Source organism: Trachemys scripta, chromosome 4 (genome assembly GCF_013100865.1).
Source record: "Trachemys scripta elegans isolate TJP31775 chromosome 4, CAS_Tse_1.0, whole genome shotgun sequence".
NCBI classification, from domain to species: Eukaryota; Metazoa; Chordata; order Testudines; family Emydidae; genus Trachemys; species Trachemys scripta.
The window spans coordinates 47,949,886-47,977,842 of record NC_048301.1 but is presented as its reverse complement, the minus strand read 5'-3'; the positions used below and the strand labels follow the sequence as shown (position 1 = coordinate 47,977,842).

General features: G+C 39.9%; 1 protein-coding gene across 5 annotated transcripts in view; it reads left to right on the top strand.

Moving 5' to 3' along the window:
* The first annotated feature begins 7,677 nt into the window (after positions 1 to 7,677).
* The window catches only part of NPAS3 (neuronal PAS domain protein 3), an 827,431-nt gene continuing 807,151 nt past the window's right edge, over positions 7,678 to 27,957 (top strand). For 3 of the 5 annotated variants that reach the window (XM_034768663.1, XM_034768662.1, XM_034768661.1), the window contains exon 1: positions 7,678 to 7,851. In XM_034768663.1, coding sequence (XP_034624554.1) covers positions 7,694 to 7,851 — 158 coding nt within the window. In that variant the 5' untranslated portion in view covers positions 7,678 to 7,693. Of the gene's footprint in view, positions 7,852 to 11,216; positions 11,834 to 27,957 lie in introns of those variants that run through there. The other 2 variants (XM_034768666.1, XM_034768664.1) reach the window with 1 other exon arrangement.

Below are 27,957 nucleotides of genomic sequence, written 5' to 3'. Positions count from 1 at the left end.
TCAGATGATAAAACTGTCTGGATGAACACCATGGAGCATCTGCAGTTAAGTTGCTGACTGTAGGAGCAGATAAAGTGTGGGGAAAATAGACGACAGTTCTTTGATCTTCCACTGGAGCTGTTCAACACCATTTGTGAGGGATCAACACTATGGGAAACCTCTGGTGCTAAGAGATTACCCATTAATTAGGACTTCTGGCCAAAGCAGTGGATACTACACAGGAGAAATTAATATTGAAGCTCTAGCAATAGAAAATGAGCTATCCTTTGCCATTACGCAGTGTAGGTCAAAGGGGCTCTTTTGCGCTCACATAATCAAGGAATTAGGATTTCCAGCCAGGTGAAAGACTGATACTCTTTTCTGAGACAGCTCTAGTAGTTGTAAAGGACCTAGATATTTTTAGGATTCATGAGTGATGCATCACTGTTCCTTCTTCCTCCATGCTAAAAGCATTGCCCTCACAATGCTCTCAACTGCCCATACTGATGAGTGAGATTCTAAGGTTAACCTCAAACCTTAACTCTAGTTTCCAAGTGGCAGCACAGTGTGCTAATCATTGAGCCATTGGGATAGCCCTCTAGGGCATTCTTCTAATAGTTTTTTTAGTTCTTCTACTGATGTCCTTATACATCTTTTATGATTTCAATAGTGATGCTACTTTCCCCAGGCATTTTCCTTCTATCTTCTTCTTCCTGCTTAGAATATATGGATGGCTATCTTAATCTCTCCCTCATTCCCAGTGCATCCTTTTAGAAAATAAATTTCTGTCCTCCTCTCTCCCAGCCCTGGCACCCTGAGTATATATCAAGGAATTCTACAGATGGAAAATGTTTGAGTACTTCCTATTTGAGTTTTGATGGCTTTTTTCCTGACTTTTAACATTCACTGTTTAGAAATATGTTGTTATTTTTCAGATGAACAGTCAATTCTTTCCACGTAAAATTAAACAGAATGTATGTATATTTTATACTGAGATCATTATTTTTACACTGGAATGAAAACAAAATGCAGCACATGACATCATTTGAGGGAAAAATTATATTCTCTCATATAGTTCTGGAAAGAAATCATATTTTTTTATCAACTGCTCTTTTCTAATGTGCACTGCTGATAAATGGTGAAAGGAAATTCTTCATTCCTAATTATATATTCCTTTCTCAGTATACATATATAAACTCCTTTGGGAATAACTTTAGCAATATAACTTGAGATATGAGGTAGCTGATATGTGTAGTATTAATGCAAAAATGTTTTCATTGTATGTATGTTATAAATATTACAAGCAATGAAAGTACAGGTCAGTTAGTCTTCTTCTCCCTTCTCTGCCCATAATTTTTCCTTACATGGGCTATCTTCTCCTGTTTCATCTTCTCTGCTATTTTCTTTTCCATTCTCTATATCCATCCACTGTCACGAAGTCCAGCCTTTGAATGGCCAGTGCTTCATAATAATAGTACATATTGGTTGCAGCAGCTCATACAACAGTCAGTGGACACTTGTAAAGATGGGGAGTTGTAAAATAATAAATTGAATATTTAATACCTATACAGAAGACATGGACTTTATCTACACTTAATGGGTGGGTGAGGCTGATTACTCATTCATAGCTACACCACTTATGAATGATGAGGTCACCCCTATCTCATGAAGATAAATGCCATATCCTGTTATGACATATTCCTTTTATATAAAATTAGTTCAATTTTCTCACTAGTGAGGAATCAGTATAACTAAAAAAAAATTCAACACTTCAGCGATAAAGGCATTTTTCTACTGTAGTTCATTATGTAGACTATTTTCATTTTATTTTATTTCTGTTCTGTTTTGTTCTATTTTATCCTGTTCTATGTATACTATTTTACTCTCCGCCTAAATGATATCTGACTAAAGTGAAGCAAAAATTAGATGATACAATGAAGCTTTGTAGCATTCTCTCTAGTACCTGTCATAGGCTCCTTCCAACAGCAGATAATGAAAATTCAAAGTCAAACCATTTAACTTTAAGTAAATGGAAATGAATTTCCAGAGAAGAGATTTTTTTTCACCTGTGAAAGAAAGGAACTGTAGTACATTGACAATGAGGATAAAGATATAACATATAATTGTGAGAGATAGGTATATGTAATGTATAAATATTAAATGTTATTATATTACACACTGTCATGTGTTTTTAATTTTTATCTTTACTGTGTTTTTGCCATAACAGTGGAAGATCTACAGTGTATTATAAGAAACATCACTACTGTACCTGAACATCTTTGAGCTCAATCAATACCAAAGCAACTTGCAGACTATCTTATAATAGTATACTGAATTCAGACAAAAAGAATTCCACTCAAGAACCAGAATCTGGCAATAATCGGGGAGTGATGAAATATAAACTAACTTAAAAAAAATGATAGGGCCTGATTATCCTTCCCCTTACATAGTTATGCTGGTGTAAAACTAGTGAAAATGGGAGGAGAGTCTGGCCCACAGTACTGAACATGGGGCAGACAGATAGGAGTATAAATCCCACATTGAACATTTTCACTCGAGTGTTAAATAAGATTCAAATAGCAGAGATTCACTCGTTGCTTTACTATGCTACCCTTAATTGTGGGAGAAAAGCAATAAACAATCAAATGCACTATTCTACAGTCATGGTGTAACATTTGTAGTTGATATTCTTTTAAGGGCTTTGAAACAATGGCTCTACATATTGTAGACATTACAAACCTGAGACTGAATCCTGCTAGTCTTACTCATATGGGAAGTTCCACTGACTTCAGTGGGGCTACTTGTGGGGCTGCTGGATCTGGCTTTTGCTGTGCTTAAGCAGTTAAATAAATGATAGTCAGTAGTCATAAAATATTGTTTAAAATATGCAAAGAGAATCCAGTCCTGCGCCCACTGAAGTCAATGACAAAACTACTGGCTTCAGTGGTGCAAGCTCAGGACCCCCATGTGTGACTTCTACTCCTGAGGGAATTCTGCGCCACTGCACGTGCACAGAATTCATATCCCCCACAGATTTATTTGTTTTCCTGCAGAAAAATTATTTTCTGACAGAGAAGCAAAGGGAAGCTGCAAGAGCAGTCATGTACCACTCCTTAGCAGAGCAGGTACATGGTTTCAGGCACCCGGTAGAAAGTTAAATCATCCCAGGTCTGGGGACACCCCAGCCAGTGGTTCCTACCTTGAGCCGAGATCAGCTGCTAGTCCCAGCTGGGTTGGAGGCAGGAGAAGACGGGACTTCCTCTTCCCCTGCAAGGAGTGACTGGGGGCTGTGTCTGACCCACCCCCAGAAACGTCCCCCAGCTGCAGGAAGCTCAGCATCCTCCCATGCTTCCTGCCCCCATTGCTCCTCAGCTGTGTGTGTGTGGGGGGGTGGTCAATGTATGGGGAGCTCCTCCCCCATCCAACTACCCCCATGCATCCAGACCTTCCATACCCAGACACCCCTGCCAAGCCTCACTGGGTACATCCAGAACCCCCTAGTCCTCCATACCTGAACCCCATCCCACTGAACATCAACCCCTGCATCTGGAGCCCCCCTGCACCCAGACCCCCCTACCTCCGGACCCCCACCCCTGCACCCAGACCACCTCCCAACTGAGCTCCCTGCACTCAAACCCCCACCCTGATGCCCCACCTCCTGCACCACTCTGAGCCTCCACATCCAGGCCCCCACACCACTGACCCCCAACTAGCTGCACCCAGACCCCCCACCCCACCAAGCCTCACTCCCCCAGTGCCCAGACGCCTCCCCACTGAGATACTCACATCTAGACCCCACTGCTGAGCTCCAACCGCCTTCACCTGAAAGCCCCTGCAGAGTCCCATTGCCCCCGCACCTGAAACCCCCCCCCAACAAGCCTGTGTGCATCCAGATCTCCCACACCTAGACCCTCCCACTGAGCTGCCTGCACCCAGATTGTCTCACACAGAATCCTCTCACCCCACACTTGGATCCCCCCCACACTGAACCCCCTCTACGCTTGGATTCTGCTGGGCTGAGCCTGCCCTACACTGCCTGGCGCAGAGGGGTGGGACCCCAGGGTGTTTCTAGGGCCTTGTGCTGTGTAAGGGTCAGGGGCAGCCTCACCACTGAGTCCATGTCCTGGGGGTGGTAGGGACTGCAGGGTGATCTCCCACCTTCAGCAAACCAGTGACCTGTGCTCCCCACTGCCATGCTGGAGCCTCTGCATTTATTTATTGACAAATAAAACTTGCAAAATTTTAAAATATTGTGCATAGAATTTTTATTTTTTTTGTGCAGAATGCCCTCGGGAGTAGACTTCTAACTAAGACAAGCTTTGGACATCTTAGCCAAAGGCTGGCTCTCTGTATCTCAGACGTTGCCTTTGGATCACGAAAATATGGTTACAGTACCCAGAGTGACAGTCAAAGGATGGAGACCTCTAAATGATTAAGTCCACTCTAATGCCGGGACACAAGTTGGCAGAAAAAAATACTATAATGGACTGAAAATTTCAAAAATGACTATGTGGGCACATTTAAATTCCTTTCTGTGTTTATTCCATAACCAATTAGAGTGGTAGCCTATATTCATGCCAGTCTTGTACTGTGTTGTAAGAAAAAGGAAAGGCACTATTCAGAAGTCTTTAATCATTCCTCCAGCCATTTATTGACCTGCTCTCTAAAGGCCATATACAGTTCTTGATCTGCATGCAAAATTCCTATTGACAAAATTGGGAGGGCCATGGGCAAATGGAGGATAGTTTATAAACCTTGCATTTTAAATATGTTGATTACAAAGAAGAAACAAACATCAGCAGTAATTTAAAAATAATGTGAACATCTTTATTTAAAACTGTTCTTTAAACCTGGAGTTTGAATAACATCCTCTCCTCCCTCAGCTATCTAACCTATACTTTTTCTGTAAAGTCTTTATATTTAACACTCAAACAATTGATGTCCCTATGGTATAAACAGGATAGATAATGAATATAAGTGGGATAGAAAATTAATCCTACTTGTGAGGAGAGAGACAGTCATAATTCACTTAGGCTTCTCAGCTCTTACGTTATGAGGTCTTCGGCTAACTCATGGGATCCATTCCACATCCCACAGATGCTCATTATGAATTCTTTTTATGTGCAACATGTGGGGACTAACCAGTTTCATATCTCCTGGTATTAGCGGCAGTCCAAAGAATTCTGTATTAAAATAGAATGCAAACACAGATGCTATTTAATACAAAAGGATTGAATGCAGTTTCTGTTTTAACATAAAGTTGATGTGTCTTAATTTGGTTTCAAATAAAAATAGTCAAAATGAAGAGGATATTTGGACTAAGGGCCAATCTAAGATTCATAGAGGCTGAGCTGCATTGGGTGAAAGGAGATATACTGCCAGGACAAGAGTAGTTTTGCCAGTGGAAGCCAGGAGCACAATGCTTCTAGGGTGGTGGGCCAGGCTGGAAAAGTACAGCAAGCAGATCTCACAGTGCAACTGCCATACTGTGACTTGAGTTCGTCTATAGGGCATCCTAGGGTTGAACGTGAGCTGCCAACCTGAGTTGCTGTGCCTTCACTGTTATTTTAACTCAAGTTAGCTAACCTGAATTGAGAACACACTTTTTTGCAGTGGAGACATACCATGAGTGGTGCCATCAGGGTTAGCAGCTCTGTCCTCAGGGAGCACAGACAGGCACAGTATGAATGCTGCTTGTGTACCCCACACTAGCACAGTGTAGGTGCTTCATTCCCCTGGCTAGGGGGGAACAGGGCAGGCTGTTATGAGAACTACTCCTTCAGGTCTGCCTTATGGATCTGAGGGGCCTGGGCTCCAAGTCCCCAGGAGGAGGAGGGTGGTGTGTGGACAATACACCCGGACAGAAAAGCTGTGGGGAGGAAAGGCTTTTCCTCCTCTTCCCTTAATACTCCTGACTGAAAGTGTTTAATGCACTGCAGTATGGAACCCTGGCAAAGTAACACCAGGTTGCTTAGACTGAGTAACTTGGGTGTGGTGAGGGGGCAGCATTTGGGGCAAGTGCCCACAGTTACTTTCTCGGTGTCAGGGTGAAACTGGGTGAGTAATTTGATGCAGGGGCTACAGGCTTTTCTGGGTGCTTTTTGCAAGGCTTCTGCATTCCTCCATACTAGGACAAGGGCTTTCCCAAATGCCTGTCCCTGTTAAGAAAGGAACGGCTCTGTTGCGGACTTGTTGTTCGCCTCCTTCCTTCCCTCCTCCCCCCGCACCCTCTCTTGACGTCTTGGCCGCTACTCCCTCCTCGCCTGGCTCAAAGGGTTAAGCAGGTGAAGCGCCGCGCCAGCCCTGCGCTTTGGCCGGTGATTGGCTGCGAGGCGAGCGGCCCAGGCCCGCAGCGCCGGTGGTTAACGCGCGGGGAGTCAATCAGCAGCGCGGCAGAGCAAGTTGTTGCTCCCTCATTGACTCCCGGCGCCTGCGAGGAGGAGGGAGGGATTGGCACGGGGCGGGTGGCTGCTCTGCGCATTCCAACACCTCGCACTGCACCGCCGGCTGCTGCGCCCTGAGAAGCACCACAACACTGCCCAGAGTGGCGCGGGGCGCACACACATGCACAGCAGCAGTTAAACCCGGGTTTGGGTGGAGAATCACTTTGCAGCGGGGAAGAGGGGCAAGGCAAATCCACCCTCCTCGGTAAGGGGGGAGGAATTGCGCCCACTCCTACCCATGTTGCACAAAGGAGCTGTAAATCTGCAGACGCTTTTTTCCTCTCCGATATAAAGCAGTTTGCATGAAAGGGACACCAAAGACGAGCCACCTTCCTCACTATTGTTATTGTTTGCTCCTGCTGCTCTGTGATATAAATTTGCTAAGGGTTCTTGCATACCTCTCAGCGGTATAATTGATATGTTGAAGCAGCAATGGGAATCAGTGCATGCACGCACACAATCACACACACAACCATACACCTTACAAGTTTGAATAGCAATAACATTGCTGCACACTAGGAGGGGAGGAGAGTCAGTTCCCTATAATAGGGAACAAACTCTGCCATTGCACAAAAGCGGCGCATTTCCTCACTTGTGAAAACCGTCCCCTCATAGAAAGTGGGGGGGGGGGGGAGAAGCAAGCTACCAAGAGCAAGAACTTGGGCAGCAACAATCCTCCACTCTCACTTCTTTCTTTAGGACTCTGGGAGCTGGGATATTTCCTCCCCCTCCTCTCCCGCGCTGTTGGCTCTAGCCCAGGCTGTGGTCAGCAGCGCTTATTATTACTTCATTGAGACAGAGAAATCCTCCAAGACTTGCATTTTGGGAGGAGGGGTGGGGGAGAGGGAGGACGGGGGAAAAAAGGCAACATTTGCTGCTCATCATTTTCACGGCACCGCTAAAGTAATTGCGCCTCCCTCTCCTCTCTGTCCCTACTCAGCTTGGATTTTCTGGTATAACCTCAGCTTCAGTGGTATTATTAGCTATACCTTCCTTTGGCAGTGCTGACCCCCCCCCCCAAAAATCCTCACACGCTGCATGTTTGCAAATCGGTAAAATATCTCCCCCCTCCCTTTACCCCCCATCCTTCCCTCCCCCCAACTCCTCTCAATCTCAGCCCAGCAGCTCAGATCAAAGCGCCTTCCCTCACTCACAGTGGCCGCCGCTCACTAATGGGATTGCAGTGTGCCTGGCTCTGCTGCTGCAGCCGCCGGAGGGAGAGGAGCTGCTGTACCTCTTCGCCGAGACTCGCTGGGTGCTGAGCCGCGGGGATGATCAGGATCTTCCCGGATTTCAGCGTGCAGGTGACTGCGGCGGCGGCCGGTGGGGCGGCCGGGGGAGTGCCGGCCGGGCCAGGCATGGGGAGAGCCAGCACCGCAGCCAACGGCAACCCGCAAAACGTTCAGGGCATCACTTCCTACCAACAACGGTGAGTGCAGGTCAAAAAAGGGTGTGCGTGAGGCTCCCTCACTTGCTTTTCTTTGTGCTTTTGTGTTTCTTTCCTTCCCTCCCCCCCCACTGTTGGTAGCTCTTTGGGTGTAAAAATTCAGGCAGTTTTAAAATGCACCGAAATGTAAACAAAATCTTCTAGTTGTATCTTGAATGAGTTGGAAAGCAGCAATGGGGGGTGGTGGTGGGGGGGAGTGAGTTCCCCGGCATCTTAGCTTGGCTGCTGCAAAGTTTGGGATCCCGTCCGCTCTTCCCTGCTAGAGAGGAATTTCTCAATGTCAATGCCTTGTGCAAATCCCACTGTGTGGCAGCCTGGGGGATAATTGATCACGGTGTGTTGATTGATAATTTGTTTTCGACAGAGAAAGAGACAATTTTCACTTGGAGCTGCACGCTTGCAGGTCCACATTGTAGTGTTATCATGTCACCTGTTAGTACAGGGAAATATAGTATGAAACCCTAAGTGTACGCAGCACTGTGGAGTATTCATCTTAACTGCATTCTAATGCAAATACACGCAATTCGCAGGCAGCGCCTTTAGGAAGAGCCCTACAAAGTTAGGTTAGGCTAGGCACTAAGTCATAATGAAGTTTAAAGACCTTCCCCACCCCCCGCCCCTTAATAATTCATTGATACGTGCTGATACTAACATGATGTTTAATTACATGACATTTCCTCGTCTTTCTAAGTCTACAATCTGAACTTTCTCTTTGATATTCTTTGCTACTAGCAAATTAGAACAAAAATGTACTCCCCAGTAATTGACAAAAATAAGTCTAGATTGAAATCTAAACAATTTCCATTTTAAAATAAAATAAAAATAGTATAGTTCCAAACATCTGGGCTTCCAGTTTTGCATTAAATTAAATATTGGGGGTAAAAATGATGTGTAACCATAAATATCCAACACCTCTAACTATATATAATGAATATTAGTGCATATAATGAATATTAGTATCGCAGTAAGTTTTTACCTTATATTTAAAACTTCACTGATTTGGAAACTCTTGTTTCGAACCACCAGTTTTTAAACTGGTAAGATTCAGATAATCGATCATTGCCTGCTGTGTTGTTCACCAACTTTGAGTTGCCTAACACATCAGGGCAAGTTTTGGAAAACACATGGGTGTGTTTTCCATTTGATGCCCGATGCTAGACATTTTCTGGACGTGACTTTTGAAGGCTTTATTTTGTGAAAAATTAGTATAAACGTGATATTGCAGTTAGATGATCCCTAAGAACTTTCCTTACTAAGGAACGTTTGAAATGAAATATCAGCCTTCTTTTGCTCAAATACACGAACCTATTATATAAAAGAACTGGAACGTGACAGATATAAAGAATGGGAAAAAGTTGGGCTAGTATTTTCCTGTCATGGTTTCTTTAGGATTTTTGTCACTTACAAAGTATTTACATTCTAAGGGAAACTGACGGTCACTTTAACTAGGAAGTACAGGCAACTGTCACAATAATTTAGTCTGTGAAGTGGGGAAGTCAAGGGTCAGAAATGTCAGATTGACTTTTAAATAAATGAAAGAGACCTCTGGAGGGTTAAGCTATACAGAAATATATTGGCAAGGCAGTTTGTGAAATGTTAGTACTTCAGTTAGATTTTAATAGCTGGATTTTTGTCAGTCAGTAATCAGGAAAAAGTTATAAGAACAACTCCTCTCTGATAAACTACCAACACCAGTAAACCAAATATTGTTGACTAAATATATAGTCAAATACTTACAATAATGAGACTCAAGTCCAGTCTGGATGCTTTACATAAATTACATAATTTCATGTAGAAAAAACAATTTGCATTTTCTCCAAATGTTAGGTAACTATTAGTTTTATAGACTAAAACTATGCCTTTAATTTGAATGATGTTTCAACTTGTTATACTGAAATGCTTTACAAATGTACCAAAACATTGGCATCACTTTTATGCTCATTGCAAAAATCCAAGATGACACCTCTTCACTTTTTTTTTCTGGAGGAGGGGAGGGAAAAGGCTTGCCGGATTGACTGGCATTTTGTGCTTTTTGGACCCCCCAGATTCCTTGATATAAAGTTGAAATTCTATTACAGATCCCATATTTAATGACTGAAATAAAAATAAAAGAAACCCAAGGATCTTATGTTGAGATGTATGATGTTTACTCTGGATAAATACAGTATAGTTAATATGTGTATGTATTGCAGAGTGACAAATACAAACAGTCCAGTAAGAAATGGGGCCCGTCCTTGAAATACTTACCCACGTGCTTATCTTTACTACAGTGAGTAGACACGTGTGTAAGTGTTTGCAGGATCGGGGCCTAGGTGAGTAGGCTGCTTTGAGAGAGAAGCTGTCTGCAGGGGCTTGGTCCCTGGCAGCCTGTGTCTGCTTCTGGAAGTCCTCAAACCTAATAGGTAGGTCAGTCTCGATGGCTCCTACAGGGAGAGATTCTTCTTCTGGTGCATTAACAACGCCCTACAGCCAAACTTTCAGGTGCTTTAATAACTTCTTCCTCACTCGCTTTCTCTTGCACAACTCAAACGTGTAGCCATCCCATTCCTCTTTCCCTTTTTAAATTATGGAGAAGACGCTCTGTTTAAACCCCGTTGTTTTGGGCTCGATCCTGCTCCCATGGAAAGAATCCGATTCATTTTGGGAACAGGATCAGGCCCTACGCAGCTGAACTTGCAGGCAGCAGAAGCACAGCCACACTGTTATTTTGGCTTTGAAAAGCCATTTACAAAAGAGACATTGTTTTTTAAAATCTCTTTAACCCCAGCTCTCCTGGTATGTTAAAAGAAACCTGTAAGGTATGCTCTTTTTCTCGCTCCCTTATTTCGTGATCAGTTTGGTAATCTCCAGTGAATGTGAAGCATATGCTTCCCAAACAGAGCGTGTCACATTGTGTTAACATGACCAATGTTGTATCTTTCAAGAAGAGAGCATCTATAGCTAGAACTGTATACTAAGATGCGGGGTCTGTACACACTCAAATGGATGCGCGCGCCTATATTCGCAACCCTCCCCATTTATCTGCGGTTTCTGTACAGAAGATATGAGCTATACACACGTGCGTACACTTCTGTGTATCTAACGCATATACTCTCTTCCAATACCGTATACATAATAGATGCACATATGCTGCACACATAACATATTGCGCATACACGCACTTCTCCGTATGTAATGCACACACGCTGTATAAAGCATATGTTGTCTCACGGATTTCTACATAGAGTGCACACATGCTCTCCCCTGTGATATGCACACGTGCATTCGCAGAGTTACACACACACAACCTTGTCTCTCAGCCCCTCTTTTCTGCTGGATCTGCTGCTCCAGAGCAGGAAAGTGTGCGAAACTGCAACTGAGTGGCGTTGTTGCGCCGGCAGCGGAGGCTCTGTCCCCTGCACAGAGAGTGAGAGCGGAGCTGGGAAGCAGCTGGAAAATGCCCAGAAATATTTTCACAGCGGTCAAGCCCGGAGCTCCCTGACTCTTCCCTCCCCCTCTCTCCCCAGCCCCGCTCGCCCCATGGCCTGGCACCCAGCTTAATCTGGCCCGTGCTGTGTGCGTGTGTCACACCTGCCGGGCGATGCCAATGGCCGGGCTGCCCGCCGGGGCTGCGCGGCTCTCTCCCCCCGCCGCCGCCGGCCGCCTGTCTCTGCGCTGGGCATGTCTGTGGAGCCGGCGGAGCCCGGGCTCTCTCCGCTCCTCGGCTTGTGGACGGCGGCCGCCGCAGCAGCCGTGCTAGCGAGCAACCTGCACCAGGACTGCGCCGAGGAGCGGGAGCCCGCGATGCTTCGGCCTCAGTACTTTTCCTTAGCCTATCTGGGTAATCAGGGCCATTACCGCCGCTAGACACACCACACACGCCAGCCCCAGCACGGGGAAAAGTAAGGGAGAAAGGAAAAAAAAAACCCAGGAAGATGGCGCCCACCAAGCCAAGCTTTCAGCAGGATCCTTCCCGGCGAGAACGGTAACACTTTCTCTTTATTGAACCTGCAGCAGCAGCGCCGCGCGGTGCCGCCGCCGCTGCCTTGGGTCTGGGTTGGCTGCCATGCCGGGGAATGGTGGGAGGAGGCGGACTCTCTGCCTGCAGATACCCGCTCGCCCTGTCAGGTAGTACGGGGAGTTTCTCTCCTATTGCATATTGTCTGCACACACACACACACACACACACACACGCGCGCGCGCTGCGAGCCTCCCCGTTGCAGCCGCCGCCAGTCTCAGAGCAGTGGCACCTCCCCAGCTTGCAGGAGCCGGTGTTTGGCAGGGCGCGTTGACGAGGGAGGGAGGGGTGTATGTGGTGGTGGTGGGGATCCCCGGGGCGGCCCCTTTCGGGTCTCTAGTCTCCGCGAAGGAGGGGAGAGGAGGAGGAGGGGGTGACTGGGGGATGAGGAGCTTGCACCAGGCCCGGAACGTCTTGCTGAGGGGCCGTCCCTGCTTGTGCAGTTCAAGTGCAGCTAGGCCAAAACTAGGGAAGAGCTGTTCGCTCTTCGTAGCAAGCTGCGCATTCGGGCAAGTTTGTCCAAAGCGTTACAATAATTGCAGACTAATGTACACTGCCCCCCTCTCAGCCCCGCCCTTGGCGTCCTTGGTGGTGGAAACACATCAGGCTGTTTGGAACAGTTGATACTTATTGCACTGTGGAGTTGGTTAAAACACGCAACAGAGTTTGTATACAAAATGTCTTAAAGGACTATAAACTGATGTTATTCGTAGAATTCAGAGTGGATGGTACTTTCCCCCCTTTGCTTCTAATCCACCAGTCTCACCCTTATACTTTTGTTTGGGATTGTGTTTGCTGTTAATTGGCTGTTGCTGACATGAATTGGCCGTAGCAGATTTGTTCTAAGTAAAATGACTCTTTCTAGAAGTGATCAGTAGGAAGCGGTTGACAAGTTCATGTGATGTGACTTTGTGATTCTTACAAAAGTATTCAAAGATCCATTTCACTAAGATATATGTCCAACAGGAGGCAGCCAAAGTTTTTTTTTTTTTTTTTTTTTTTTTGGTTGTTTTTGTGTGCTTTCCTTAGCATTATCAGTGAGTTTGGGATGAGTGGGAGGGTGAGGAAGGTGCCTGGTTAGTTGTAAAATGGAAATTAACACTTAGCTTTTAAAAATGATTGGGTCACATTGTCAGATTTATATTTTACAGTGCAAGTTGATCTGAGAAATATTTACATAAAATAAGTTGTGGTCAAACAGTTTTTATTTCACACTTTTAATGTAAAATGTCTTTTTAAAATGTGATGGTAAACATATCACAGTGTATGTTTTAAAAAAATAAATGCAGATTTGATAGAAGTAATGGTGAAGTAAGTTACTGAGTATTGCAAAATCTTGGAAAACTATATGTTTGTATTCATAAGTAAAGTATTTATATAGCTGTGCTTGATACATACCATTAACTGTTGCACTTCGACAATGTAGTCAAAGACATATGGAGTTGAATTTGGATATAGGTGTAATGCGCACCTCTGTTAAAAATCCAGAAATTAAAGGTCTGATTTATGTTTTAGCTTCTCTTTAGCATTAAACATTCAACATTTTCTTCCAGTGGCTGCATAGGCATTTTTACTGTCTTAATAGTGCCTTTAGCAGCATGCTTTTTTTCTTTTTCTATAAAGTTCTTCATTTGCAAGGAAAACAACAATGTATAAATATCAATGTTTTTTTCTAATATACAATTTTGCTGTCTTCTTTCTGATCCTGGTACTATATTAGTAATAAATGTATTTGCCAGGACAGCTTCAGTAATCTCTCCAGCAGAAGCATATTTGTGTGCCATTTTGGGAATTTCTCTGAGATAGGAATCTTGAAGATAGAATTAATTTCTAGGGGAAACTTCATAGCCTGTGCATGAGTGCTTTCTTTATCACCTGTCTCCATTTGGCATTCGGAGAAGGTAAATCAAAGTGCGCAATTTGTTATTCTGCTCCACTTGAGAGCTGAACTAAATAACACTTGGTCTGAAATTCTGATTGAAGTTGTAGGAGGATATACTGTATTTAATTTAATGCCCTTTAATAGCATCTTCTTGTTCAGCTCTGATGCTGTCATTTTAAAGGTTGGATCAGAGTAGTTTTACCCTGTAGGGAGTGGGAGGAGTAATCATTTCAGGGGAACAAGTAGCCTAAACTCTTAGAACGCTAATAGCCACAAACTTGGCCTAGTGTCCAGACAGTTTTGTGCCCCGAGGGTTCGCTTGGTTATCACTGTTTACAATGCTCTGAACACTTTAAGTATAAATATTATGTGTGTGAGTTGATTTGTTTTTATATGGGAAATTATATATAATCCTATGTGGTATTTGGAAAAAGTTTTGGAAAAAAGGTAATAGTGCTTCAGTAAATATACACTAATGTGCATTTTCTTAAAACTTATTTAACGTTTCACTACATTCTTGCATGTAACTGTTTATTCAAGCTTACTTTGTAAATCTCCTCTGAGTTGTATCTTGTAAGTGATTTGAAAAATGGCTTCTGCAATCACTGATTTCTTAGTTACTTCTTAAATAAACTAGATATCAAAATTTAGACCCGTGAGAGTAAACAATCTATATATTTGTTCTTCATTTATACAATATTTAGATGGAATGTGTTAAAATACTGTAAACAACAGGATAATGGTTTGAAATGTCTTCCAAAGATGATATATGCTACCCTTAAGTATTAATTCTACTTGAATAATTTTATAACTTCGTTTTACCTGTTTAGATTGTGAGATAATTATTTTCCAAATTATGCAAGTTAAACTTCTTTGATTTTCTTTTAAACTCTGGTAGGCTGCAAATTATACAGTTACAGTACCAGCCTAGGATCTTTCAGTTGTGTGGATATGTATCCAAGATGATTAAATAGAAGTGTCATGCATATGGTATGCTAGTGCTGATTTGTAAAGCATATCGCAGTATCCCAGTAGTGTTGGTTTAAAGTAAAGAAAAAAACTCATCATTTTTGTATTTCTTTCTAGAGTATAAGCTTAAACACAACAGTGATAAATGATGATATGCATTGTCTAACACTTGCTTTTATATAAATAGCTCCAGAAGATTGCTTAAATGATAATCGAAAATATGAAATAGGGTGGCCTTCATATCACAAGGCCAAGGGTCTACAAATGGAAAAACTGAAATAATGAAATATTTCCAAGGCAACAGACTGTCAACAAGAACAGTAATGCATGGGCATATCATAGAGCTACCAGAGAGGATATTAGATCTTATAGCTCTAGAGCCAGGAGTTATAATGACCTTTATTAAATAGAGCCCTCCCACATTACAACAATCTTTCTGATTTCTGATTTATGGATTAGCAGTCATACTACTATTCATAATTTGAAATAATCTCCCACCATATTTGATTTGCTGCATTTCCCCCCCCCCCACTGGAATCATATATTATTTAGGGCTTATGTGAAAGTATTGATCAACAAAAGTTATATTAGGTATTTTCAGTAACTAATGGGATTCTGAATAACAAGATTTTGTCTGCTGCATTGTTTCTTACATTGTTTTACAGCGTAATTTTTTTCCTTCTGAAAGTAATAGGCATTTAACTTGTTTTATACAAAACTAATGGGGCTATGTAGAAATACTATTTTTATACTGGATAATTATAGTATTGCTTCTTAAGTCCAGTAACTTGACATTCATAACCAAAGTTACCACATTAAAATTAGCAGTTTACTACAACACCCAGAAGTATGGATATTTTAAGGGAACATCAGGATACATCATGAACATCAACCTCCCCATTCTTCTTCTCAGCACTTGAATTTCAGAGTGTAATGTATTGGCAGTTTCAAATTGCATTTGGTTTGAAACTTGGCATACAAGTTGCTAGCCAGATGTGAAATTCACTGCAAAAAATTATGTAAAACAGTTGGTGAAAAGTGACACAGACAATTTTTATCATTTCAGCCACTTGTATTACTAATATTCTGGCTAAAAGGTATCTTTATTTTAAAAAATAATTTGTTTCATAAATCTTTTTTTGATAGTAGTTTATTTATGGGGGGATGTGTGCTCATATTTTTGAATGTCTGAAACTGAGCATGCTGACTAACTAGTAATTTTCATAACATTTTGGGTTTGATCCTTCTCCCATTGAAGTCAGTGGGAGCGCTGATATTGACTTAGTGGCTGAGGGATCGAGCCCTGTACAGAATGTAGCTGAATTTCATTTTATATGCATTAAGTGATTTGGGGGTTCAGTGTAACTGGACCGATCCTGAAAGTGGATCTAATGTGACCAATTCTTACATGTGCAAGTAGGCCCATTGGAGTAATTTCCTGTTAAAGTCAATAGAACTGCTGCTTACAGGTGTAAGAGTTACTCGTGTGAGGTAAGATTTCAGAATCTGTCCTATAGTGGTTTCAGAAGTAATTACATTGAAACTTGGCACACAATTTGCCAGCATGGAATTATTTTTTAAACTGAAAATTTTTTGAATGTATTTAGCCAAGACATTTCTTTCTCAGTGCTGCTTTTTTTAAAACTTGGAAATTAGTTCATTGCTGCCAAAGTGTTTTTGACATTTAGAAGAAATGTTTTGAAATGGCATTAATAAATATATTTTTCATAATAGGTGGTATCTTTCTGTGTAATATATAAAAGACTACTGCAAGTTGTCTTTGCCATACAAAGTCCTAATAGTGTCAATGAGGTGCTTGTACTGTTGGTTTTAACAGAACTTCACATAATAAGAATAATTTGTTATAATATTGCATACGAAGATGCAGCATTGTAGGAATAAAATGGTTGCTGGTGTGTCTTATATGACTAGAGCATTGTTCTGTGACCAGCTTGAGCTGTAGTTTCGCAATACACCAAGTCCCAGTGACATGAATAGAACTCTTGTGCCATTGATTTCAAAGGACTTTAAGTAGTAAAAATATTCATTAATATTGTATAATGTAGTGGAACATTACGTAGAAAAATATGGTGTGGTAAGAACAGGATTATGTTTGCAACAGTGTCTTGGAAGAGCTATATTCTGTCTTTGGAAGTGTACATTCAAATTATATCTTCATTTAAAAAAAAAAAAAAAAAAAAAGAAAAACCAAAGGAAAGAAAATACTATAGAAAGCCAAAAGGAAAAATATATTTTTTACATTTAATACTGTAGGCCTGATTTTGTTCCCACTGAGGGTAATGGTAAAACTCTCATGGACTTGATTAAGGGCAGGATTGGGCTGTGCATCTGTGTATCGACAACCACAAAAGAACAAGGAAATTCTGAAATAAAAATGGGGTAGTCCTCTGTCAAAAGAGCTTCCAAGAAAATAGCAATGTCAATCTAGTGGGCCTAAATATTGAAGTTTATGTAGTTTCTGATCCTGTATTCCTTACACAGGCAAAATTTAGAATCACATTGAAGGACAGGTGATCTTACATAACTTCATATGAGGACAAATTGGTAATAATTAAATGACTCATTAAAAGAATAGGCTTGACCCTTGAGTTGAGGTAGCTCCTTTTCATGGTGGACGTTTTCATTTTCAGTGCTGAATTTTCTTATTTTTGCATGTTGAAATTGTACTCTTAGAGTTTGTGCTGTCCTCTCTCTGCTCTGGGAACTCCTGTTGATGTCATGTTACAACCGATCAACACTTAATAATACTTAGCGTTTTTGTGAAGATTTTCCTCTGCAGAGCTCAGAGTGCTTTAAAAGGGGCATATGCATTATTTTGTCCATTTTACAGATGGATAAACTAAGGCATATAAAAATCATGAGAATTGGCAGAGCTCATACAGCAATGCTAGAACTGGGAATAAAATCCAGGGCTTCTGACTCCAAGTCTGGCTCCCTATCCCTAGACCACACTGCCTCCTCAGAGAGTTTGGGGCTTTGTACTTCTTATAGAGGCAAAATTCTCATTGAAATAAAGTGCTTTGATGGAACAGCTGATTGTATTTTTTATTTCTTATGGAAATCAACATTTTTATCATATCTGTTAATTTCATTTGTAATAATGGTTCAACACTATGTTTAGTAATTAAAATGAAAGAGTATTGTTTCATTAAAGTCAGGGATCATTGATTATATACACATGTAAACCTATGTTCAGGATACAGTTTGAATAGTATGCAAATACATAATCTACAATTAACTCCCTGGGGTTGGGATTTTCCAATGAGTCTAAGGGACTTGGGCACCCAACACCCATTCAGTTGCAATGGAGTTGGGTGCCTAAACACCTTAGGCTCATTTGAAAATCCCAGCCTGGAAGTTTTGCCTGCCTAAGGAATATGGAATTGGGTTCAGTAAATGTTGTTTGGCTGTAACGTTTTTAAACTTAATTGTATAGAATAATATTGTTTTTGGGTTGTCGTTTTGGATTAAATTAGAAAAGTGCATATTTGGCTTGTGATAATGCTCACATATATTATACATTATATAACTGGGTGGCGGGTTGCTTTGTTTGTTGTCTTGCTTAGATATCACGTAGGAGAGATGGAAGTATTTGCCAATTTAAAGTTTAGTGTATTTGAGTACTAGATTTAGATGTGCATGATGTACTCAGACTTGTCCTTTTTAGATTGCAGTCCATTTAGCAAAACAATAATTTGCAAAGTTTTGGAAGGACTGGCTATCTCTGTTTAGGGGAGAATAGAGACTGAGTACATTACAGTGAGGAAAAAACCTCTTGTAAGTAGGCAGATTCTGTAGGTCAAGGTTGAGGTCAGAAGAAAGGGTTGAATGACTGAGTCTTTAAAGTGCTATCTTTGGGATAAAAAAAAGGACTTATTGCCATTGCTGCTTATCCAATAGCCTTCATAACTGCAAAGAGTTCATATTTGTCAGAGTATCATTGGATACAGAATTGATTCACTTGCTTCAACACTTGTTCTATTGACAAGAGGTTCTGGAAAAAATAAAAAAATAAAATAAAACATTCCTGTTTTTATTTGTAGGTAACTAGTACAAAAAGTACTGAAGAGAAACAGATGCTTAGGGCAGCCTTATTAATTCATTGTTTTTGAGTCACTGCTCTGATTTACTATAAAACTTGTATTTCTTCTGAAAAATAAAAAGTACAGTAATTTTTTCAATGGCTGAATGAGCTAGATAAATGGTACTCAAGTATCAGTGTTTGAAGGATCCAAGTATTTTACTAAAGTATCTTAATTAATTGGATGTTCACTTTAATAGTTAGGTTTCCTGTTTATAGGCAGTATTCTGTAAGGAGAGCATACATTTGATATGTAAATGATGTATAGTGTTGAAGAGGACCAATTTTACTAAAGTTGTATTTTTACTAAACAACTGTTTAATGTTAAAAAACAAAAATAAACTGAATTGACAGTACATATCTCAAATGAGACTAATTGTGGAAAAGGTATAACAGTGCTTGGATCTTTTAAACATAAATTTGGTTCCTTTTTTGCAGTGACACTGACTTTGCTCTTAATATTTTTGTTTGTTTTGTTTTGTTAGCAAAACCTAATTTCCTCTTCTACGGAATTGTAGTTTGGAAACCCTTATTCCATGCATTCTAGCACCAATTCACTCAAAATGTAATTTTATGTTTTTGCACCACTTCTCAAGACCAGGGCTTCAGTTAAAAGGATAGAGTAAACACTAAATCCAAAATAGAAGAGTGACTTGACACACTAATTATATATCTTTGGGATCCTTTTTATAACATACAATATTTAGGTTATATATACTCTCCCACATCTTTCCAAGAAATTATGGATGGATATTGCCTTTTTACTTGTTTAATTATTTTGTAATATTATTGGAAAAAGTATTTCAACTCCTATTCAGGACTTAATTTTTGTGTGTGGAGGTATCATGTTTTATACTGTTTGATGCAAATAGAAAGAAAACAATCTTTATGGGGAAAAGTGGCTAATGATTGGCAAAATATGTTCCAAGTAAAATGGAGCTTTTGACAGTTAGTACTCTTCTATATTTGCTATGATACTTATAGCGGGGAAGACTTTTCATGTAATTCTACAGTGATGTATACAGTTATAGTGTTCTGTATGAACATATATAATATATTACATACACTATATATGTATAGTTTCTTGAAAGGAAATAATGTTATATGGTTGTCTTCAGCATGCTGTAAATGTCTTATTTTAGATAAAGTTAAATTTAAATGCACTGGAATGGTGACTTTTTTAACTAATGCTGTGAGGGAAAAGTAGGCTCATCATTTTTTGCACATTTTTATTGTTCTGTGTAAATGTAATTTGTTAATCCTGTGAAATTTGTCATAGATAAATTTGCTTGGATTATCTTGTCACCACCGTATCTGCATTCTTTTGTTCATTGCTTATTCATAATTTAACAGTCTGGCAGTGAGCCTTTTTGGGATGCTCACAAAAGATATATGACCTCTACCAGCTGCTACTATAACCTGCAGAATGCACAGCAAGACATTAGAAACGTGAGGATTCCTCTACTGATTAAAGTGCTCTTCATTTAAACAGTCTGTTCATAAGAATCTCAGGAATCTCTGTGAATAGCAGTTTTGATTTTTCTTTCCTTGCAAAATTAGTTCTAACAGTTTTTTTCACAGTAAAAAGAAAGCTAATATTGAATCCTAATTTGATGTTATTTTGTTTTCCAGATGGACTAAAGGAAATTAAATTCTTCATTAGTATTATATATAAATTTACATTTATATGTATTTCCTGTAATTTCACTATATGAAAAATTGTGCCTTTTGTGATCATTTAAGTCTACATCTTCCTACTAAGATTTTTTTCATATATACTGTTATCAGATACTGATTTACAGAAGAGATGGCGATTTAACCCTGCTTTAGCTTAAGCACTTTGCAGACCATACTGTGTAAATATTCAATATTGTATAGTACACGAAAGACAATACAGAGAATGTCACTTGGAGTTTAACAACATTTTAGATTTTCATTATTCTCATGTCTTAGTTTAGGATATAATTTTTTCCCAATTTTTATTTTACTTATCTGCACATCAACTTGTGAGTAATGGCTAGTTTTTACTTCCCCTCTTGTGCTGGCACATGATTATAGTTCAAAATAATTCATCACTAATCCATGCAGTATTGGTTCATCTCCATCACTCTGTTTTGTGATTAGACCCTGAGGCCTGTAAGAACATTCTGCTGCATAGTTTTCTATCCTGATTTTCTTTGACTGCAACTCTTATTTTAAATAGTTCTGTAGTCACTGCACTCCTCTGCCAATCACTTTATATTCCTCAGAATGTATCGATTTCAAGAGGTTAATATTTATTTGAGGCTATTTTTCAAGGGTTTGTGAAAAATATTGCTGTTTCCCACTGCAGTCGAGTCTTTATACATGGGTTTATAAGTCTCGGTTCAGTTGTCTGATGGTGTAAAACTGTTGCTTTTCAGTTCTTCATTCCTTGTTGAGAGCTGGGTTTTTTGACTGTACATATTTATATAGTAAGGTGAATCAGGAAGTGCAGTGTCTTCAAAAGAAATACTATGCCTTTAAGAAACAGGTCATAGCAGCATAGTAATTAAAGAGTTGACATGTCTCACAAAATATTTTAATCAGTACTGGTGTAAAATAAAGCCCTTTGAGGAACATATAGGGCCTGACCCTGCTAGGTTTTACTCAAGTGATCAGTCCTGTTGAAGTCAGTGTTGCAGAGTTGAGTGCCTATGGTATAATCATAACATACATTGATAAGTTTTGAATGTAATATTTCCAGATTATGAAGCAAATCCATCATTTTATTTCACATCAAATACTTCCAATTTTAAGAAAGGTCATCAAGAAGATTTTTTAAAGACTTTGTTTCAGCATTGAGTAGTCCTGTGTTCCTTTTAATAATTACTTTCATCTCATTGTAGCCGTGTGTTTGAAAGTGTAGGTCAATAAGGATGATCGCATTCAGAATTTCATGATCTGTGTAGTGGAACAAATTGAAAGCAAAGCCTGTATCAATCACTGTGAAGGGAGGGTTAATTGTTACTGCTTCTCAAGCCTCTGGACAGATAAACCAGTAATGAAATACTTATTGCTCTGATATGTGAATGCTAAAGGATGAAACAATGGAAACAGAATCAGTCTTCAAAGATAACCTAAAAAAAAAAAAAAAGGTGGGGGAGGGGGAAAAGAAAAAAGAATAAGTAAAAGACTGTATATGTTCTGTATTAACTTTTTAAAAAGTGATATTGTTTTCATCTAATACAGCCTTCTAGTAATGATTTAACACTACAGGTTTTTTCAAAAGCCAAAACAAAATATGAATTTGTAAGATGTTGTTAGGCTAACAATTTACATAAAGTCTGGACCTTAGGTAAATGTTAAGTTTCTGTGCCTTAAGTGTTTTCTTTTTTCTTTGTTTTTCATTTCTGGTACTTTAAATGCTTTTTTTTCTTATTTAAAAGCACAGCTGTATTTACTAAATCCAGTGTGTTTTGTTTTCTTGTGAAGGCATTTTAAAGCTTTCTGTGTACAGCCAACCAGGATACTAAAGGAGCGTTTAAAGATAGAAACAACAAAATAAAAATGAGTGCAGCAAACAAATTATGATACTATAGTAAATATTTAACTATTTCTAGAATGTGAATGTAGCATTTTAAACATCTGTTAGTTACTTATATGTTGAAATATATGCAAAAATATTTAGCCAAATTGAAGTCTTAGGCCCATGACAATCATCTCAACACAGTGGGTAGTTCTGAAAATTAATGAGAATGATAATACTGTAAAGACTGTTCCAGAGTTTGCCCAAATTCATTATCTAAGACTCTTGTTAAGAACATCTCAAAGAATTTTAACCAGGAAAATATATTAATGGTTCAAAAGCATTTTTCAAAACGCTGATTTATAAAAGTATAATGGAATTATATATGCAAGAGCTATAGTTAGAAACACAAATAACACAGCAGTAGGACATTATGAAGGCATATTTTCCAGTAGCTAGAGTACTTGGCTTGATTTCATCTATAGGTGTCAACTTTCTTTATTGATTTATATTTTGGGGACGGGGTGGGGGGGATGAAAAAGGGAAGGAAACGTACAAAAATGTATTTCTAACTCCTGGTTAGCAACTTAATGAGGCCTGTGGCTATAGAAGATCTAAATAAAGTTGTAAGTTTAAAATTTTAGTTTTGATGTAAACATCTTTTAGACAATCAAAAAGCACTTTTAGGAGAAAGGGTGATGAGACCCACATCTTTAAATTTCTCTTCAGAATGTTAAGAATTTCCTGTTGCCTATTTCCTGATGGGATTGATGCAGCTGCATATCATATGGAATGAAAGAGGAATTGAGAGCCTTTCTTTGTTTTATGGAAGTCCCTGCGTTTAAGGAAATATATATGATGATTTTGAGAATTTTTTTTAAAACAACAGTAATATTAATGATCTACATGAGATATTCCCTGTGGGAATTGTGATAGTTAAATTATGTATTTCCAAGTGACACAAAGTTTTAGAAAAAATACGCTAATGTATATTAGCTATTAGTTAAAAGGTAATGTATTTTCTATGCAGCAAAATATGATAGAATACTTAAGTCAACAGTTGTATGTATTGAAAGGTGAATTCACTATTCTCATTTGCTTTTTCATAAATCATTGCATTATGATAGTAACCAGTATATATGATAGAGTATGTATAAATCACCAGTCAGTAGATACATATATAAAATAAAATTATTAGTTAAGATATAATTGCTCGTTGGAAAACCAAAACAATGTATAGAATTTCTTTATCACTTTGAATTCTATTCTGTCCTTGTCACACATACATGCCTTAATTTTAGTGGGAGAGATGAATACAAAATAAAAAGGGAAAGACCCCAAATTTGCCTTATTTAAATGAAGATATAATAATTTGGGTCCACATTGTCCTCTCCCATGGATATAAGCAAAAGGGAATATGGTGAGAGCTCATGAATTCTGAGAGGTTAACTTAATAATAATATATGGAGATATATCTATCTCACAGAACTGGAAGGGACCTTGAAAGGTCATTGAGTCTAGCCCCCTGCCTTCACTAGCAGGACCAAGTACTGATTTTTGCCCCAGATCCCTAAGTGGCCCCCTCAAGGATGGAACTCAAAACCCTGGGTTTAGTAGGCCAATGCTCAAACCACTGAGCCATCTCTCTCCATCCCCCCTGAAATTGCCAAGTAATCTCCCTCTTAGAAGATAGAAGATTTTGTAGTGGTAGGGAACATGGCCACCCAATCCCACCCAGCTGATCCTGGGAATCTGCAGATAGTGGTCTAGCCAGCTTCTAAGAGGAAGGGGAGCAAACCATAAAAGAGGCGCCCCCCCCTTGGCTCCTCCTCCGGCCCCACCACCCCCCCCCCCCCCTGGCCCCTCCAGGCCTGCCGGGGCACCCCGTGGGCCCCCCCCCCGCTCCTCCAGCCACACCCACCGCTCCCCCATGACTGCCGGCCGCGCTGCGGGCCGCCAGCCTGCACCCCCTCTCGCTCCTCCGGCCCCTTTTGGAAAGCAGCTGCTTCCCCTGAAACCCGCTAGCTACGCTACTGTCTGCAGGAAAAGGGAGCCCCAGTTCCATAGAAGCAAGAAGGTGGTCACTTGCTTCTGGAGATTAAACTGTCCCTTGGTTTGATCTTCCCATGGCATTATTGCTGTTTCAGGAGTCTTTAGTTGAGTCTTAGCAAGGTTGTGAAGTAGCAGCTGGTCGGGGTTCCAGTGAGAAGAGCATTCTTCAGCAGCTTCCATGGCAGGCCGTCAGCAAAAATGGCCTCAATGTGGAACAATACACAAGATATAAAAGGTATTGAGCTATTTTGCATGGGGATCTGAGAAGATTAAGTGCCACAGCTTAGTACAGTGCTTTTTGATGTACCTTTTGTCTCATGTTGAATCCATCTGTTCTGACATATGTAAGAAAGAGCTTGATTATAGCTTATTATCTATATTGTGATAATGCCCAAAGGCCACATTCAGGATTGGGGATCCAAGTGCGAGGCGGAGTACAAGCTCTAGCTCTAGAAAGACAGAGTTCTTGCCTTGAAGAGCTTACAATCATTATACCGCTATAGAGTATTTTACTTGTTGACATATGTCTTTTTAACATGTTGATTAATTTAATTTGAAATGCATATTTTGAAGTCTTGTTTTCACCATCAATTAAGATACATTTTAAACAGCTTAAATTTAACAAAGACAATGTTTCTCTCTATATTTTTTCTTGGTGAAACCTCATTGATATAAAACTAACTTCAATGATGTCTTGAACCTATCAATGAAAGTAGTAACATATATTAGATTTTAAACTGAAATACAATATATTTGGCTTACCATAGCAGTAAACAAAAACAATTAACAATGGTAAAGATACATAAATTTGTTGCAGGAAGTTTACTGAATGAACAGAAGAATTCTAGGAATGGCTTGCACCTAGAGGCAAAACTTGATAGAGGTTAACAGCATAAAATATGATTGAAAGACAGGAGCTGAAATTTTTGTGTGCTCTTTACATTTGCAGTAGAAGAATTTTCTGTGGTGAGAAATTAAACAAAAATTAATAAAATCTCTAGTTTTCAGATTCACAACTCTTCAGAATCAATATGTGCCAATTTCCCAGCCTTAGTCAGAAATGTCATTAGTGAGCCTAGTTTAGAAAAAGGAGCAGTATCAGAAGGTTGTATTTTGCTGAGTGCTCAGTGAGTCTGGAACATTGCATTGTAAACAAATAGTGGTCAACACAACAAATTTACAATGGGCAAAAAATAAAAAAGGGTCCAGCCACACACTGTTGACTCTGTTGGAATTTTGTCATTGATTTAAAAGGAAACAGGATCTGACCCTGAGTATAGATATTTCTTTTGTCATATGTACTGTAACATTAATCCTTGTATTGTCCCTACGTATATGGCACATAGTATGAAGGAGTTAGCCACTTCTCATGCAAGTATAACTTCCATTAATGGCAGTGATAGGGCAGCAAACACTGGAATTTACAGGATTAAGAATGCAATTTATGTATTACAAGTGTTTGTGCCAAATTCTGCTCTGTGACATCAGTGGAATTACTCCAGATTTATGTAGGTGTAGTGAGGGTAGAATTTGACCCACTTCATAGATTTTTGTAGCCTGAAACACCCCCTTCTGTGGTGGTTGGTATAGGGCAAAGGACTTCTTTGTGTGGAATGGAGATTGGTTGCGGAACACAATCTCTTGCAAGGCTGGCAAGCACTCCTGATTAAGTATTTTTTTCCAGCAGCCCTGAATCAGGAGGAGTGGTAGGATTGAGATTTGTAGGATGGAAATCGCAGGATATGGAGATTAAACTGTCCCTTGGTTTGATCAGATCTCCTGGAGACCCAAGAGGAGGAACTAGGCTGGATATTTGGCAAAATGATCTAGTAATGTTAGTTTCTGCACCACAGGTCTGAGTGAGATGAGTGCGATTCAGAAGACTGAGGGAGCTCTCTTGGGAGGTGGTGTGAATGGATCCTAAATTACCTCATATATGGAGGGGGAGGAAAATGTACAATTTGTTGCCGGGTTTGAATGCGTATTGTGTGCTCAGCTGCAAAATGAACAGACTATTTATTTAACACCCCTGCTGGTACGTAAGGCATTGGTGCCTGTCCATGCTGTGAACAAGGACTTGGTGAATAATTATGCAGAAGTGAAAACCACTCTCCAGTAGAATAGAGGGATAGAGCATATTGACAAGGGTTCCTGGCAGCTGAGCAACACCAGGCAAAACAAGAACCATAGCTGACTGATTTGATAAGTCTTTGATTATGGCCAGACCAGAAGACTAGGGATGAGATCCTCAGTATGGTGATCTAATAATTGGTTTCTGGCCATATGAGGGTGGAATCCAATTTTAGATACAAGAGTAGGAACAAAAATCTAGGGCAGATATGTTGAATCTGGTTCTTTTTAGATGTTGGGAGCACCACAGGTACTAAAACTGTAGGGTAAGACAGAAAGCTATCAGACGATGAGCACCTGAGTCCAATTGTCTTCTGGAGTTAGGATATATCAGGAGATTACTGATACAGAGTTCAGTTTTATGTCCAGTATTATGCAGCAGCTATATTGGGAAATAGGGAGTTGTATTTATTCCTCTTATACCAATCATCCACAAACTAAAGACTTGGTGGACAGATTTCATCAAAAGCCAAAACATGCTACAAATATTGATTAGCATCACAAGGTCAGACTGGGATAAGTATCTGCTTATTTTTTTTAAAATTGCCCATAAGGATATGCCATGGCCATCAAAAAGTCTCTTCCCATTTGAGTTTTTTTTAGGGCTAAACTGAGGATCTCTAGACCCAAGAAGTTGGACCCAAACCACTGGAAGTCGTGGTTAGTTATATATTTCAAATGAGAGGCTGACTGGCAGAATTGAAAGTTTCTCAGAGGCCCAGGAAAACAGGAGCCATAACTATAAATCAAAAATGTGAGAGTTTACATCAAGGCAAAAGTTTTGCTTCTTTTACTTTCCCAAGAGAATAAACTTCTGAAAATAGAAAGGCCCTACATATTAAGGGTGGGCTAGAGACATAAGAGTTAGTTATGTCTGATAGAAACTCACCAAGAGATGTGGAATGCCTGTGTGCTTTTGAAAATGAAGAGAATTTAGCACTGAATACTAGGAAAAACCTGATTATAGAGAGAGTTCCAAATGATGTGACAATATGGAGATTTACTTGTGCTCAGGTCTCATGGTAGACCTGGTAAATATTGTGGAAGTTTGAATGGGAGAACGAAACCCATCCTAGAAAGTCCACCACCAGGAGCCAAGAAACAAGTGCCATTCTTTTTTTTGAGTTTATGGAAGGTTTATTGCATACTTTCCAACAATTCTTTAAGAATTAATAAAATAGAACAAAATAATGGGTGGATGGATGATTATAAATAGGATTTTACAGACTGTTTTGCACTTCAGAGCCTGGATTTTTCAACCAGATTTATGGCGTGAGTAGATGCCTGGGGAGTTGGCTTGGGAGCAATAGGAAAAGGAAGGAAGATGATACCTGGTGGTCTGTAGGGGCAGATAGCTTTTTCTGAGAGACACCAGATATGCCACTTCTGAGAGAATGCTCAGCTATCAGATGACAACGCAGAGTCTCAAATGTTATTTATGAGAGAGACATTTTGTTCTCGAAATGGAG